This window comes from Phyllostomus discolor, chromosome 8 (genome assembly GCF_004126475.2).
Source record: "Phyllostomus discolor isolate MPI-MPIP mPhyDis1 chromosome 8, mPhyDis1.pri.v3, whole genome shotgun sequence".
NCBI classification, from domain to species: Eukaryota; Metazoa; Chordata; class Mammalia; order Chiroptera; family Phyllostomidae; genus Phyllostomus; species Phyllostomus discolor.
Window position 1 is genome coordinate 19,321,112 of NC_040910.2, and position 17,236 is coordinate 19,338,347.

The 17,236-nt window shown below is 35.1% G+C and overlaps 1 protein-coding gene across 10 annotated transcripts in view; it reads right to left on the reverse strand.

Annotated features, from left to right (window-relative positions):
• The window catches only part of FBXW7 (F-box and WD repeat domain containing 7), a 169,400-nt gene that overhangs the window by 17,114 nt on the left and 135,050 nt on the right, over positions 1-17,236 (reverse strand). For 9 of the 10 annotated variants that reach the window (XM_036031901.1, XM_036031902.1, XM_036031900.1 and 6 more), the window contains 2 exons: positions 11,313-11,395; positions 8,173-8,314 (listed from right to left, as the gene is read on the reverse strand). In XM_036031901.1, coding sequence (XP_035887794.1) covers positions 8,173-8,314; positions 11,313-11,395 — 225 coding nt within the window. Of the gene's footprint in view, positions 1-8,172; positions 8,315-11,312; positions 11,396-13,816; positions 14,277-17,236 lie in introns of those variants that run through there. The other variant, XM_028519176.2, reaches the window with a different exon arrangement.

Below are 17,236 nucleotides of genomic sequence, written 5' to 3' on the forward strand. Positions count from 1 at the left end.
CAAGTGGGTATCATGAAACTTGATGGTTTTACTCATTAGAGGAGACTGGCAGCATCATTTAGAGAATAATTAGTAACTGGAAAATACACTGCATATTTTACAAGTGTCTTCCACAAATAAAAAAAAACACTTTGATTTGTTGTGTGAAATAATTTTAGACTAAAAAATAGCAAACAGTAGAAAACAGTAGCTGACTTAATAGTAAAATTATAATATGAACAAAGACTAAAAGAGGGTAAGAAATAAATGTACTACATTATAAAAATCAAAAACACACAATTGTACTTCAAAAATATGAGCTCCTTTAAACTATACTAGGGAATTCTTTAAAAAATTGTTTTTTCTTAAACAATTTTCAAAAACCTGCAAAGAAAAGCCATTACTCTTAAAAGGAAAAACTAAAAAGCATGTGAATAATTTAAAATGTTAGAATTTCCCCTTACAATGATAAAACACTTAAACAACCTTGGAATTCTTAAGGGAAGGAATATCCTTGAGGAGGCTGAGTTAAGGACCTGTGTGCATTATTATGTCCATTTCTAGAAGTGGGTGAAGAGAGAACAACAGGGGAGGTTTGCAGCTAGAAAGATCTGGGTTTTAGCTCCATTTCTTCCTCAGCAAGAACCTGCATTCTGTAATATGTGAAATGATGGTTGAAAACTGAGATATAATGATGACAAAGGAAGCCTTATTTGGAACACTTTTTATTTTTAAAACTATTTATGTAGACTCTACAATAAACTTCATGTTTTCTTTCCTATCATGAAATAATTCTGTCGAACATTTCAGCAGTACCTCCGGAGCACCTGTCACAGACATCATCTCATTTAACCGTCACAGAAACCTGAGAGACAACCCCCCTGTATCAACACATTTGAGGAAAGACAATCTCGTAAGTTGTGTCCTTTCCTTTTGCCTCTACACACACGCCCAGACCGTTGTCCTTGATCACTCACTCGCCTTGTTTGTAGCCTTTCTGGTTAGGCTGAGAGGATTCGCACACAAAATTAAAAATACTCACATATGTGTATATGCACACACATGAGCAATTAAAAGTAATTAATTTGAAGTTTGATTATTTTGTTCAGTTTCCCTCACATAGATTCAAATCCTGGTTCAAAACTAACCTGGGACAAAATTTACAATGACCAATCTCCGCTCATCTCTGACCAACTAGTATCAACACTATCAGCTCTGATTTATTGATTTACATTCCTCACAAGATTTGATGTGGCTTTTTATAATAGATTGTTCCTCTCTGTCTACATTATAAATACATGTGGACACTAGTATAAGGAGATACCCATTTTGGGTAAAGGATAACTATGCTGACTTCATTAAAATGCAGCTTTAATTAAATCACTTAATAACTGAGTAATTTTATTATAAATGTCTTAATCTCCTTTACATATAGTAATGCCTGCTTTAAAATATTTTTAGAGCCCTGGCTGGCGTAGCTCAGTGGATGGAGCTCGGGCTGGGAACCAAAGTGTCCCAGGTTCGATTCCCAGCCAGGGTACATTCCTGGGTTGCAGGCCATGACCCCCAGCAACCGCACATTGATGTTTCTCTGTGTCTGTCTCTCTATCTCCCTTCCCTCCCTTCCCTTTCTAAAAATAAATAAATAAAATCTTTAAAAAATATATATATATTTTTAGAAGTGCTTATGGTTAAATTTTGATATAAAAAATAAAAATACCCTGTGTAATCCTCTATAGTAAAAAGACAGTGAAATGTATTTCAATGTATCACTACTTTATATACTATATATTTTAACTACATTTATAGCTACTATGAACACCTCTAACTTAAATATACATATTTTATTTTTTCATTATTACTCATTTTTAAAAAGGAATAAAAATGTGCTATTAGCATACAGTATATAAAAGTTAAAATATGGAAAAATATCTTTTATCAAGCATTTTAGGAGATGGAATACAGAATGAAAACAGGCAGAATAGAACATAAATAACTAATTTGGATTTCAGGTAAATGTTAGAAACAGTATCAGAAATTTCTATATAATGTAAGGCAAAGCCAAGACAAAAATTAGTCCTGTATAGCAAAACATTTCTAAAACTCTAAACTATATTTTTATTTTGTGTTAAATAACATTTAACAAGTCAAATAGCATTAAAATTAGATCACATTTAAATTATGCATACATTTGGCAGATGTCACTTTGTGACATTTCACTGAAAAATATGCCTGATAAAGATTAGTAGTGTAAGCTATAAACTACAGAGTAAATGAGACTGTTCCCAAGGGCCAGACGTATTCGACAGTGTAACTGCTTAAATTCACGTGTGGTGCATGGTTCCAGCAAAGGTCTGGACCACGTAGGCCGCTCTCCTCTCCCTGGCCAGGATTTCTTCCCTGAACTCCAGACCTGTGTATACAACCGCTCACTCAGTGTGATAGAAACGTAGCGTGTCCATGATCTCTCTCTTCAAATATGAATGTCCACAAGCCTTCCTATTTCAATGAAATGTAACTAACTCTCTTGGTTGCTCAGGCCAAAAACTCTGGAGCCATCTCATCCCTTGCTCCCTCACTCTCATTGGTAGATGGTTCTGATTCATCAATGAATTCTAAGGCCTTATACTTCAAAATATATCCAGAATCTGACTATTATTACAGTGGTCTAAGTTATTATCTCTTACCTGGATTATTCCTATAACCTCTGACCTGGCCTCCCAGCGTCCCACCTTTGCCCCCTTGTTCTGTTCTCCACAAAGAAGCCACAGTGATGCTGCTAAAAGCTACCCTTCTGCCTGAAACCCTCCAGACCCACATCACTCAGAGGTGAAAACCCAAGTCTAGGTTAGCCGACCAGGCTATAATTTCCTGTTCCTTTCCCTCTGGTTTGCTCTGCTTCAGCCATAGACACGTCCCCCGTGTCTCAAACACACCAAGCATGCTCTGTGTCAGAGCCTTTTCACCTGCTGTTCCCAGATACCCACGTGGCTTACTTCTGTACATCCTGCTCTGGGCAACCTTTTAAAACTGCAAACCAGTTCCAACCCCCCTCCCCATCCTCCTGACTAGAATGTAAGTCCTGGGAAACCTTTTCTTGGGGGGGGTTCTATTTTGTTAATTATTATAGCCCAGATCCAAAATGGGGCCTAGCACCTAACAGATGCTCAATAAACATTTGCTGAATCGATGCATGAATCCCCAAAGAGTCAAGAAACACTGCACCAACACTATCTCAAAACTCTTGCTGGAGTGTTTCCATCTTTTATATTTGATGGGACCACCAGACCTTGCTTACTCAGTCTGGTTCCAAGACTGTATGCAAATTCTGTACACATACATGGTTTAGCAGCAAGGAGAAATATGTATGAACTGGAAAGCCTTGCAATTTTAACTATATTAAAACAAAGTAATAACAACCCACACCAACCTTTAATGAGGAATAGTGGAAAGAGCACTGAACTGGGGATCAGAAAATTCAACTTTTGGAAGAGACACTGCCACTAATTAGGTTACAACTTAACCCCCACAGCCTTCGTTTCTTGATCTGCAAAATTGTTAAATAATTCTGATAATAATTATTTTATTTCTGTCCTGAAAAGTAGTTACCCTAAAAAAGAAAATAAATCCTCCTTCTGTCTTTCATGGTAAAATTATGTGGGACCATATTAAAGGGACAGGAAAAAACATTTCACACTTAGAAAGGATCTACAGACATGAAATTTAATTTGTGGACAAAACTGCAAATGCCGACTTGAAAACTCCCCACGGATGTGGTATTTCACTTCGGGGAACTGGAGAACATCGGTGGCAGAGGAGGAGGAGACAGAAGGAGCACTGAACTGTGATCGGGGGCCTGGGCTCCACCAGCAAACCCCCTAAATTAGCCTGAGTTGCAGAGACCCCACCTGTGCAATGCGGGGCTTAGGCCGACCAGTGGTTCCCAAATGCTGGTTGAGGAATGCAAGAAGCACAGTCCTACAACCCACCATGAAAGAACATGATTAGGTGGCCAAGGTGAGGCTGAGGACATTTTGTGTTTTAAATGAACAACTCATCCAGGGCTGATGCAGGTGACTCACTCACCAGCAGTGAAACCGACTACTAATACCTGGACGACCCTTACTGTCCCAACCAGGTAGATAGGAGTATTTTACGACTTAAGGCAGCATTAGAGAACTCACTTCTCTCGTACCTCCAGCAGGTGGTTACCAGTCTGTTTCAATGGTTCCAGCAGGAAGTACTTACTACCTCCCATTCTACTGTGGGCCAGTTCTGATGGTTAACTTCAACTTACATCAGAATCTGACTCAAAAAATAAGATCCAGGTTTTGTTCTCTGAAAAAACTAAGAATCAGCCTGATCATATTTTTAGATGAAATTCTCCCAAATGTTAGACACAGTGTTTTTCCTTAGTTTTCTCTGGCCAAATACATGGCTTTCTTCAACTCTTTCTCACACAACAAGGTTTCTTGATCATACTGTTTCAAATACAATTGCAAAGCAATACTGAACTCATTTCCTGCTTTAATATTTTATTGACTGTCAAATAAAAAAGATCTAAATAAATTAGAAAAATTATTTCTAAATGTTACCAGGAAACTTGATCAAATCCTTCAATAAAGTAGTTTTTACTACACTCTTAACAAAAAAGCACACAAGTGTTTTCTACTTTGTAATTTTAAATAGTATTTTGTATGTAACAGGCATTTTCAATGTACATATGTAGTTTTAATGCAATGCAAATATGCTTTGATTAAAATAATGCTAATAATGTTAAGCTAATGGCATCAGTATAATAACCCCTCTTTAGACCTAAGAAAATGAGGTTCACAAAGGCTATTTCCTGACCAAGAGAGGAAACTAATATTTACTGAGTCTCCACTATATTTCCAAGTATAGCTTTAAGCACATTTACATGTTTCCTCTTTTTTGACAACTTTTTAGTGTTATATCTATTTTACAGAGGATGATACTAAAGGCACGAGTCATTACATAATATCAACAAAATTACTCAGCTATTAAGAGACAAAACCAGAATTTGTACTAAAAGCTTTTCTTCTAAATCATATGTGCTTCCCATTCTATCAGGACACCTCTGACTATAATTTCAACATAAGAGAATGCTAATGTTATTGGTGTCTCTACCCAGTCTAAATTATTCAGATGCCTCTGAATATAAATTTGAACATAAGAGCATATCAATGTTATTGGTATCTTTTCCTAGGCTAAAATTTCCAAAAACCAAACATTAACACCCCAATGACATAAATAACAAAAAAAATTCTCTTCCCCAAAATTAACATTCTAAATCTAAAGCATCACCCTGGCTGCCAAAACAGGCAGAATCAATGGCACCTGAAAATTCAAACAATACAAAATTTCTGCGGATTTTTGTTTTGTTTTTTATTTGGACTTCTATTTTGCTGTGGCATTCTGTTTCAATTTCCCTTTATCCAAAATGGTGTGTCATTTGTTCTCATTCAATTTATAAATTGAGTACAGAGTACTTTGTCAGAGTAGATGGAACGGGACCAAAACAATGCTGTATCACTGCCTGAGGAGCAACAGCAGAACCGTAAGGGGGCAAACTCGCCCATTTTGCTTGTTATGCAACAGAAAAGTCACCGTTAAATGCCCCCGCAGCGTATCTGTAGAAATCACGCCCGCTTAATCATCCCTCAACTATGCCACATAAGTCACTCATGACCCCCACCTTACTACGGAACTGCATCTCTCTGCGCGCTGAGCACCAAAGCATTGCAAGCCTTTAGGCGAGTGATTAGTTTCTCAGCAGCCCTGGGTGTGTGTCAGAGGCAGACACAGGACTCAAAGAATTCAAGTCCTGATCTACCTGCATAGTTTGACCTTTTGTTGCTAGTCGATTTCTTTGCTACAGAATATCTGGGAAAAAAAACAAACAGTACTATACACACAGGGACAATTTTACAGGTTATTCCTATCAACTAAGAACAAGTTTTCTTCATCTGCCTCTCATATGAAAAGCAATCAAATGGGCCTTTTAACTGAACAAAAGCTACTCTATTATTCTTTAGTTTACTGAATCTCATTAATCCTAAGAAATAAGCTTTTAAAAAAAGAGTATTAACATTTCTGAAGTTGTGATGCATCTAACAATCTATTGTGTCTCAGATTTGATGACATACAGTATGTGGCAGCATGGACATTTCATTGAGAAAAGCAGGAGCTACCTAAACAGGCAAACATTGCACAAAGGACTCCCTAAAACACCCTCGCTGCAAAATAATGCACAAACGCCCTCTGCTATATGGGTCAGTATTTGGGAATGCTCTTTTAAAAATTGGGGAAAAAAGCTAAATGGCTAGCAAAGAATATTTTGGAACACTGGAAAAAATGGATCCATGCTCATTTGAAATCTCGCTCTGGACTACCCTCTCGTAAGAAATGAAGCTTTTCATATAATATAAATGTTCTGGAGGCCATCTACAATGATGGTAAAACCATCAGTAATAGTGTAGTTTTCAATCACGCGGGTACTTTGTTATAAAAACGAGATGGAATCAGTGCCTGCACTGCTCTCAAGGGCGGCGTTGCTCACCTACGTGTGTGTGCAGGTACAACACGCACCCACATTCCCGTGTCCTTGGTTTAGTCAAAGATGGTAAAAGTCTTTAAAGTGTTTCTTTAAGATTATGTTGATGTCTGACCCATTTTCACGTTTTACTGATAAATAACTTTGTTTTGAAAACAATGCAACAAAAAAATTTTAGACTCTGAGGGCATGTACAAGGGTAAAAATTAATTTTTTTTAAAGTCCTGAACTCGGGAGGAAGAGAGAGACTGATCCTTGGGGCAAGGTAACTTTAATCGCTAAATGACTATGACAATGAAAATAAATCACAATTCTTTGTAATTTTAGTGGTTCATAATATTGTAAAAACAGTAAAATGCATTTTTTATTCCTCTAACTACAGATTCTCAACCTAAGCATGACTAACACTTTTGGCTGGACAGCTCTATCGTGGGAGGTCCTCCCCTACACCGCCTCCACCCACTACTACAGGCCAGCAGTGTCTGAGACGGAAAATAAAGCGATAAAGCGTCTTCTTTTTCAACCATTATTCCCTTCTAAATTCATAAAATACTGCCTGCCAATCAAGCAGCAAGAAGAAAATATATTCCTTTTACATTAGAATGGTGGTTAATATCACAGGTAGCTTCACTTTACACAATTTATATTATTTATATTTAAGAGAATAGTTAAGAGAGCATTTAATCCATGCCAACTATTTTGCTAAAAATGTGGTTTATATGCATTATCTCACCAAGGAAGAGAGAAATCAATGTAATATAACTATCATGAGTTATAAAATTAATAATTTTCAAGGTTTGGATATAGCTAATTATCCTGGTGAACTTGTGAGGAATTTAAATGCTACTAAAATATAGGAATCACAATTTGAGCACAATAAGCCACACACAGGCAGAGCATACTGCAAAGAAGTTGCATCAACCCGTGGAGGCTACTACATAAAGTTATAGTGGCGGGTAAGTTACTGCCAGTGACTGAGTAGTGGAGATTTTAACATTACTCCTCCTAAATGCTTACTTCCAGGCAATGCAGTTTTGAACAGAAATACATTTAGCAGCCCCTGAAACCCAAACATAAAGAGGAAGAAAGATCTCATTCCCTAAAAAGCATAAAAGAAATGCAAATGCACACCTACATAAAATAAGCATTGGACTCTCCTGATTAATACACTTAGAAATTAAAATGAGCTCCCATATCTTTAATAGCATTTTTAATTTGAGATATGCTTCACATTACATAAATTTCACCACTTTCAATGTACACTTCAGTGGTTTCCAGCACAGCCATCTTGCTGTGTAACCTCCACCACTACCCAACTCCAGGGCACCCGCCACCCCAAAGGAAACCCCATACCACCTGGCAGTCAGTCTCAACCTCCCCTCCAACATAGCCTAGCAATCACTTAATCCACTTTCTGTCTCTATGGATTTGCCTGTTCTGGAATACAATCATACAATATGTGGCCTTCTGTGTCTGGTTCCTTTCACTTAGCACAATGTTTTCAAGGTTCATCCAAGATATAGGATGTAACAATTCCTTTCCATGGCCAAATAAACTCCTTTATTTTTTTTTGCAGCAATTAAGTGAAACATTTCAAGTACTGTGTTTAGACATGTCACCTGAAATGTTTTCAGCCATTCCTGGAGGCCCGTAGGTGGTTGGACAGATGTAATCCGGCGACGTTGTTGCCCCTGGCCATTGGCTGCTCTCAGATCTCCAAACGTTGTCGGTGTTGCTGAACATGGTACAAGCCCAGTGGTACTACAAAAAAAAAAAAAATACAAGAGTGAAAGCAAAGATAGATACTTATTAAGAATAACAGGCTCCAATTTTATAAGAATGATGATCTGGCATATTTCAAACATCAACCAGATTATTATTTTTATTTGCTTATTCCCAGAGAACAAGGATACACAAAACTTATCCTGCTATTCTTAGAATAAGTTTCCTCCCTCCTACATAGCCACCTGTTATTATCCCAGCAATGCTAATTGCAACCAAATGACAGAATCTCTATCGCATGGCAAAACTGCAAGTTGTTGATACATACAAATAATGTTAAAATATTTCCTTAGAAGATACAGGTTCCACTTCTCTTTTGACTGGTCTTAAGTGACATAATTAAATAAAAGTTGAAATTTTCTTTATAAAAAGGGGTGTGAGACTTATAAATGCTTAAAAAAATGCATACGTGGAAATAGTATGTTCAAATGTTTTGGACATTTCATTAGTCACACAGTTTCTTGAGTCTGCCTCAGATGCATTCAAAATTGTTTATAATATCTGTCTATTTCTTTCCAATTTTTTATTTATAAAGCTTAGTCTAGATAATATTTGATAGGCAAAAACCTTGACTGGAAATATATTTACTCAAAACAGCTAAGTGTTGAAAACATACTACATGCAAAATTAAATGAGATCTAAATACTTTTATCTCATAATTTAAACTTTCAGACAGTTTTTTAAAAACCTAAAATTCAGTTCTATTACTAATAAAATGAGGGGTTAGGATTAGATGATCCATCTCCAAAAATGTCTAACTCTCCTAAAACTGACTAATTAGAAAAAGTACAGTTATCACGCTTATTAATATCTTAAGCTTTACTTTCTAATTTCAATAAATTATTTAAACTCAAGGTAAATATTAAACATCTCTTATTTTAGAGACAGTTAAAAAAAGGAGTAGAAAGAATGAGTTAACTAACTGTACTAGTAAAATAATCTTTGACTTATTGAACTATGATAATAAAGTGTTTAAATCCAAAGAACATACAAATTATATCCTAATAGCTGAATATCAAGCTCTGATAAATTACTAGTGAAACAATTCCCCCAATTCTTTTCTAGCCAGCACATCTCCTTATTTTGTTAAAAAATGTAGCTCCATCACCAGATTTTACAGAAAAATTTTCTTATCTGCCACCTTTCAATCTTTTACCACTATATATATATGACAATTTCTAATATTCAACAATTAAATTTATTTTTTCCTGTATCAGGGTTCAAAGCTAAGCTCTATTTCATTCTCTGAAGTGGAACAATTTTTAAACGGTGTGAATATAACTTAAATTTTCTAATAAAAATAATGGAAAATAATAATTTCATCTTGTTATTAGAAAACCTGTCAAAAATTTTAAAAATACTAAGCATACACTGATAACATCTCCAAAAAGACAAAGTAGCCTATTTGGTTTACTTCAATAATATTACATGTTAAAAGGCTAAAAATAAAACTTTTACCTTTTCAGGTGCTTTCTCAATGTAAAAAGTGAGCAACTAAAAACAAATTTTACTAAAATATGTTCTGTAGTGAAAAAAACCATCATTCATTTATAAGCTGCCTTAAAACTAAAAAATTTAAAACCTTCGTCCTGGTATCAGTTATATTAAGAAAAGACCCAAAATTATATGGCTACTGAATCTCTTTATATATTTGTAAAATATATAGGCATTTTTAACATTAAACTTTCTCATCCAAGAGCTATTTGATCAATACTAGGAAAAAAAAAAAAAAGCAAAACTGAAGTGAATAGTTTCACTCCACACCGGCCAGTGGAGGTGCCAAAACACAGTGACATCGTCAACAGGCAGAGGGTTAAGTAAGGAGGAGGGGGTCGGGGGCTTAAAACAGCACAAAAAGCATTTCCCGAATAACTAAGGGATAGCTTTATTTTTCTTTTCTCCATTATCCCTGCATTTTTTGTATATAAAACTATTCTAATTATTGTAATTTCTGAATTTCATTAAATATCATTGGATAGAAATGTTTTTCACAACTGAATGAAATAAAAATGTTTTCTCTGAAAAAAAATGCAATCTGTTAACAACGTTCAATCATAAAAACTTATGTCTGAGCAACATTAATTTTATTGCATCTTACAGAATAGAAATAATTCTAAATCGAAATATTTAGGGAAAAAAGGAATGTCACCACCATGAAGTTCTCATGGTTTCTCTAGCTAACCTTCAATCAGGTTATCTGAAGAAGTGACAATTATGCAAAAAAAAAAAAATAAAAAGACCAAGAAAAGTTCTTAAGATACTTTTGTCATTTAAATTTTAAAATACCACATTCCAAGTGACACCCAAAGCCATTTTTAATTGGCTGGGTAATAGATATTGTGCTTAAATTAGCCTAATTAGCGTGAGAGTGGGAAGTCTTATACTGATGCAAAATCCAAAAATGATGGAATGGTGCAGCAAACAAGACTACAATTGTATTTAGTTGTTATGGAAACTATTCTACTGGTGTAGAAATGTATGTGTTAAAACATAAGACCTACCAAGCAAATAAAAGGGGATTTCTAACACAGTAATTCCATGAAATATGGTTTAGTCACTAATTGTGAGGTTTATTTCACTGCTAATAAATGTATCTTCAATTTTGCCTATATAAATATACTCCCTAGAACAGGTGTTGTTATAGTAACAAGATACATTTGCTCATGTTTGGATTTACTTTTTAGAATTTCTTAAAAATTGTGATTTAAAAATTTTGTTGACAAGAGAACTTCTGCTTCGGTTTTACTTCAATGTATTCGTAACAAAATATAAAGATACAGTGGTAGACATTCTTCTTCTTATTTAAAATGAGGTATTTCCCAATATTCAGTGATCTCAAAATATGTTAAACAGTCAATAGTACTAGTGACATTATAATTCTATGAGAATAAACTGAAAGAATTGATTTTAAAATAACCCAATCTTTAAAGAAAAACATGAGAATCACGAGAGAAGCGATGATCAGACTTAGCATTACCTTGTGTACTCTGAGACTTTGCATGGTTTCTTTCCCAAAGAAAAAGAGCGGACCTCAGAACCATGGTCCAACTTTCTTTTCATCTACAAGGTAAAACAAATAAGATATGTATTTTTTTAATCACCTGTCCCACTATCAAATGTTAACATTATCATTGATAATATTGAAAAAATCTTAAATTTTCATATGCCTACCATGTTAATTAGGCATAGTTAAATAATATAGAAAATAAATATTTCATAGTTTCTTCTATTAGTTCTACTTTGTTCTACTCTTTACAAGACTAGAAAAGTGAATGCCCCCCCTCACCAATGTCTGATCCAGAGAACAGTATATGGGGACTTAAAAGTTGATATCCATCATAAATATTCCTTGAGAGTAGTACATCTTTCACATTTTCCAGTTTAAGAACCAACATAGGGGAAAATGTCATGTTAACTCACACAGAAAAGAACCATATTTAATAATGCCTTTTTTACTGTTCTTCATTTTCCTTTAAAAACATATTTTAAGAAAGATAAAATAAATAACAAAATTCAAAATTTCAGAATGGAACAATAACTGAATTAAAAACATATCATAAAGAGTAAAGAAAATGCAAATGAAATGATCTTGAAAAGTGATTATAATAAGGCATAGACCAATGAATATGGGCAATGAGGACAGTAAAAAAAATAAGAAAAGGAGGTCCATAATGAGAGAGAAATCTAGAGATGGCATAATAAAGGTGGGGGAAAAAACCATCAATTGATATTTATATAGAATATAGTCCCACTGACAGATACTCAGGACAAACATTCTAACTTGAAAAGCAACAACAAAAAGACTTAAAAAGAATGAGTTATCCATCTTTGCAAGGTATATCCAACAATTTACAGCTTTAAAGTATTCCTTTATGCTCTATATATGTAATACTGTTAATATATTCAGAACTGTAACTGATCAACATCAATATTGAAATATGTGTATTTCACCGTCAGTTAACTGAGGTCATTGCACTATACATATATCATAAAACCAGAAAATGAGATATGAAGAATTCAACTTTTTCTATTTCAACAACCCCTCTCAGATGCATGTCTGCTAATTAATTACTGTATCACTGAAAATCACAGTGGGAGAAACCCCAGAATGATAGGCAGCTATCCTCATTTTTATAAAAAGGTGAAAACCCTGCTTTGTAGCAGCCTTATTTTCTTACCCACTGCCTCACATGGGAACATCCTAACATATTATGCCACACTGTAAATACTGAAGAGAACCAACAAGACTATAAAAATATTTCTGACCCATACTCAATAATAAAGACTATGCTCTTATCATCATGAAGAAAGTCTTTCAAAATACAGGGATGACCTTACAATACTTGGGGCTAGAGGTGAGGGCACAAGTACATCCATAATGTATATACCTCAGTGCATGGAATACCTACTGGAAATAAATGGAAGTGGTCTTATTTCAACCCTTCAGAACTTTCTGTACTTATTACATTGTTTTAATGGGGTTCCTCTGAGACACCATTATTTTCTTTCTCCAAATAATTTTAATGAAAATAAAAAATAAGTATAAACGATTGAATACATAGGTAGCCACGTGCTTGCGTGTACATAAATTACAGACACGCACGCATAGACGCAAATGTACCCATCAGGAAGGTCAGTCAGCACAGACCTTTAAAAAATTCTAGTTTTTAAAATAACTTCCTAGATTCTTACTTTCAAAATGATTATGAAGGACTTTGCTATTCATTCTAATTAAGTCTGGAGTACCGGCTTTCAAAACTTCCCTGGTATCTTGTAAATACATTGGTGCAAATGCCATTTGCCACTGAAGGCAAACTTTATTTCCATCCTAGAAAACCTTCAATGGATAAAAATGCCTGAAATACATATCAAGGGAACCACCGAGAAAGGATTCTTAGCTTTAGAATGTTTTATAAAATAAAGCATTCTCTGTACGACTACACTAGTCTTTTAAATATTATGTTGTTTACTTAAAATACTGAGTTTAGAACCAAAAATTAATTCTGCAATTTTTAAGGGGTGCAGAAAGTAAATACGATCTCTTTAGATATAAATCCCCAATATCCTAGCAATTCTACACTTTAAAAGAGTCAACTAAAGAGAAAAGAAAAATATAGAGATATAAGGTATAGAAAAATTAAAGGCAAAAGCTTCACTGAAAGCCAACTAAGGGTAGAGTATTTCCAGGTCAGCATTTAACAGAGCCACATTTCCAAAGTCTGAATATATTGTTAGTGAAAAATGCTCAGATTCCAACATACATTTTCTTTTAAATGTAAAGCTTTTTTACAGCTTACGTCTTTCCCTTATTTGCTTACATTCACAAATATAAAACAGAATACCAGACATCCAGCCACCCACCAAAATTAGAGGATACTGCAGCCATCTCTGATGAGACAGATTTTCCTTCTCAGGCAGGCACACACACACGCACACACACACACACAATCATACAACACAGGAAGAAAACAGATTACTTACTTTGTAAAAAATCATTTTTAGTGTGCCGTAGAAACCCATATTTTCTGTGTTTTTCCCCTTCAGTGAGTCCGTGCCCCCGTGTGTCCGGCTGCTTGGCAGTCTCTGACAATATAACCCTTTTTCAGGTAGGTATGTCACAGATTCTAATGTGGACATGCTCAGGCACGTCAGAAAAGGAAGATTAGGGAGCAGAACCGGCAACCAAACTCCACGGTACAGGGAAATGCAGCTCAGTATCAAACCGCTTCCCGGGACACACATACATACATGCAGCCTGACTGGGGAGAACTCGAGGGAATAATGAGAGAGAGCCGCGAAGATTATTGGAGGAGACTATGCCCTGTCAAAGCCTTGACTGAACAGATTCCTCCCTCGGCAGCAGAGGGATCAGATTACATCTTCCCTTGAACACAGAATGGTGCAGTCCAGGATTCAGCAATGCAGACTGCACATCAATTATATGGTGATCCGCTCCAGGGAACCCGTAAGCACACCACGCACTGAACGGGGGAGGGGGTGGGCAGCACAGGGGACCGCCCCCACGCTGCAGCCCCCTCTCCCCTCTCAAACTTTCAGGGGCTTATTTCTGCATTTTGGTAAAACCTGCCTTTTGGAAGAGTTTGAAAGGGCAAGCATCATTTCCACAAATAAGTCCTTGCAGGAACATTTTGAAAACGGAATATATTTTCATCGGGTCCTCCGAACAGAAGCCAAACAGGCTATTTTCACTAACTTATCCTATTGCAGTGCTGGCACGGACTGCCCAGATTTTCCAAGTATTTGGATGGTGCAAAATGGGCAATCCCTAAGGGAGACATTAAACATTCTTTGGGGGAATTTACAGTAAAGTTAATCAGTTCAGAACATACAGCATTTGCAGAAAATATGCACTAAGTTATTTTTCCACCTGTATATTTCTTATATTAAGATTAATGAAAATATCCCCATGCTTTTCCATTTCATTCATTTCAAACACAGTTTTCAAAGAAATTGCCACACATTTCATCAATTCTTAGTAACTGTAAGATTATCAAATTACTACTAAGTGTATAAAGTTTGCCTAAAGGTTCTATTTTTCCAAAGGGAGCAGAAACTGCGCATTGGAGAGTCTTACCCTTATTGCAATTTAATCTTGAGTGAACAGGAAGCACTGGACTTCTGTCCCCCAAATTATTCTGACAATACATATTGCTTATCATTAAAAGACATTTTACGTGGTAATAAGGGTATCGAAGTTTGCCTAAAGGCAACCTTTTATTTAGGATGACTACTACACAAATTTAGATATTTCATCTCGCAACTTGCTACACAACTAGCTTTGGAGGCAATTATGAGATTCCTTGGACCAGAAAGACCCATTATTAAGGGTCTAGTTAATTAACTTCTACCCTCCCCATTAACATTCTTTATTACAAGTAAACTGTGTGCCTGTAGTTATTTAAGTATTTAGAAATCCTTCCAAAAAAGAAATACTATTTAGACTTATCACATTTTAATATTCTCTGCTATGGTAATAAATATCTTGTTAGGAAATGATTTTAAATACAGCATAAAGTAGTATCATAATGTAACAACTAAATATGTTTACCTTTATAACTAATATATTAAGCCAGTGTAATGTCTTTTACTTTGAAACATAAATGAAATAATTGAAATTTTATAAAGATGCACATCTTAGGCCCTCTTCTGGAAATTATATTCTATAGTCTATTATCATCTTTAAAAAATCTCCTACCTGGCTCTTAAATTAATTCTTATCTTCAGAAACACATACATATACCCAAAAGAAGTTAGTTTTCTAATAAAAAAAATTAGCTTACTTCAAAGGAAAAATAAAACCCAGCGTTAGGAATGGGCCCATAAATCCTTTTATCGAAAGCTTCAGTGAACTCAGAATTTAAAAAAAAAAGGTGACCCTCCACCTCCTGTCACCCTGTTTAGGGCTATCTGAAGAAACTAATTGTAAAATGAATACCTGAAATTTCCTCTAAAACCAGTGGTACCCACCTAGCTTGTCAGAGAATAAATGGACTATGTATCAGTCATGTTATGGTACATACCTTGACTTCAACTGAAACCATGTCCTCTTCCTACTTGAACTATCCTTTTCAAATGAGCTCTACTGGGCTGAAGACACTGACCAACTTTACTAAACCAGGGACACTAAATATCCTAGGGTTTCAGACAAAGAAAAATATCTTAATTTTGTATATGCAAATAATGTTTTGGGGGTTACATGGCTCCTATGCATGGCTATAAAGTTACAGGAAAACCTGTTCCCCCCAAATGTATGTTTATATGTAGGTATATCTATTCATGTTTTATTTTTAAATAGGTAAAGTATTTACAAGTTCCAAAAATCAAGAAGATACATAGACTATATACACAGAGAAGACTTTCGACCACCCCACAACTCCCATCTACCATGCTTCTCACTTGGTAATGATTTTTTATTAGCTTATCCTTTAAGTGAGAATGTATATGTTTATACGTGCTCATGAAGGCTTTGTTTTCCCAAGTATTTCAATAATTTCCCTAATATCTTGTTTACAATGTTAATTTGAACCATGAAGAAACAATCTGTCAAGCAAAGCTAGTCAACCAAGTCTCTAACTAGATTTCAAATAGAATAAAAATGAATGATTTTCAATATTCTCTGAAGTACTATTAACGAAATTATGATCTATTATATTACTTTCATCCTAATTTATGTACAAACACAGTAAATGAAATCATTCTCACATTCCTATTTCTGAAAGTATAGGCTAAAATACAGATGTTTAAAACTTTATTCAGAAATTTAGTATTTTTAGTATGACTGAAAAGGTATTTTTCTGTATGTCCATCTATCTTATACCTATGGTAGATAGAGACATTTAAAAATTGAGATTAGCTTTTATCTATGTTAAGTAAGTCTACAAAAAAGAAGTATTTTATACCAAATGCAAGAACGTTAACTAGTAAATTCACTGAAAAGGTAAGCTAGTCAACCCTTGTACCTAAGAAAATACTTGTTTGTCATCCAAACTACTAGCATATCTCAATGTATTATATAGATTTTCACTATAATATACTAAATCTTCATGTAATTTCAGCTAAGCAATACCTTTCCCATTTTAGAGAACACAATTTCTTGTACTAACTGACAATTTATAAGCCTTATTGAAAATCTTTTAGCAAGGGGAATGAATGACCAACAATGAGGTCTTGGAATGTTACCGATGAGGTAACTCCAGCCCGACAGGCACCACATCACAACTGCACTGAGCTAGGAGTACGAGAAGAATGGATGAGAGCGGTCACTTTAAAAAACAAAAAGCACAAGGATCTGAAGATGTACCGCCCAGAGTCTAAGCCTCCGGAATGCAAGGCCTTACACTGACTAACCTGCGAGCTGATACAAGCGAGATGGCTTTCGGG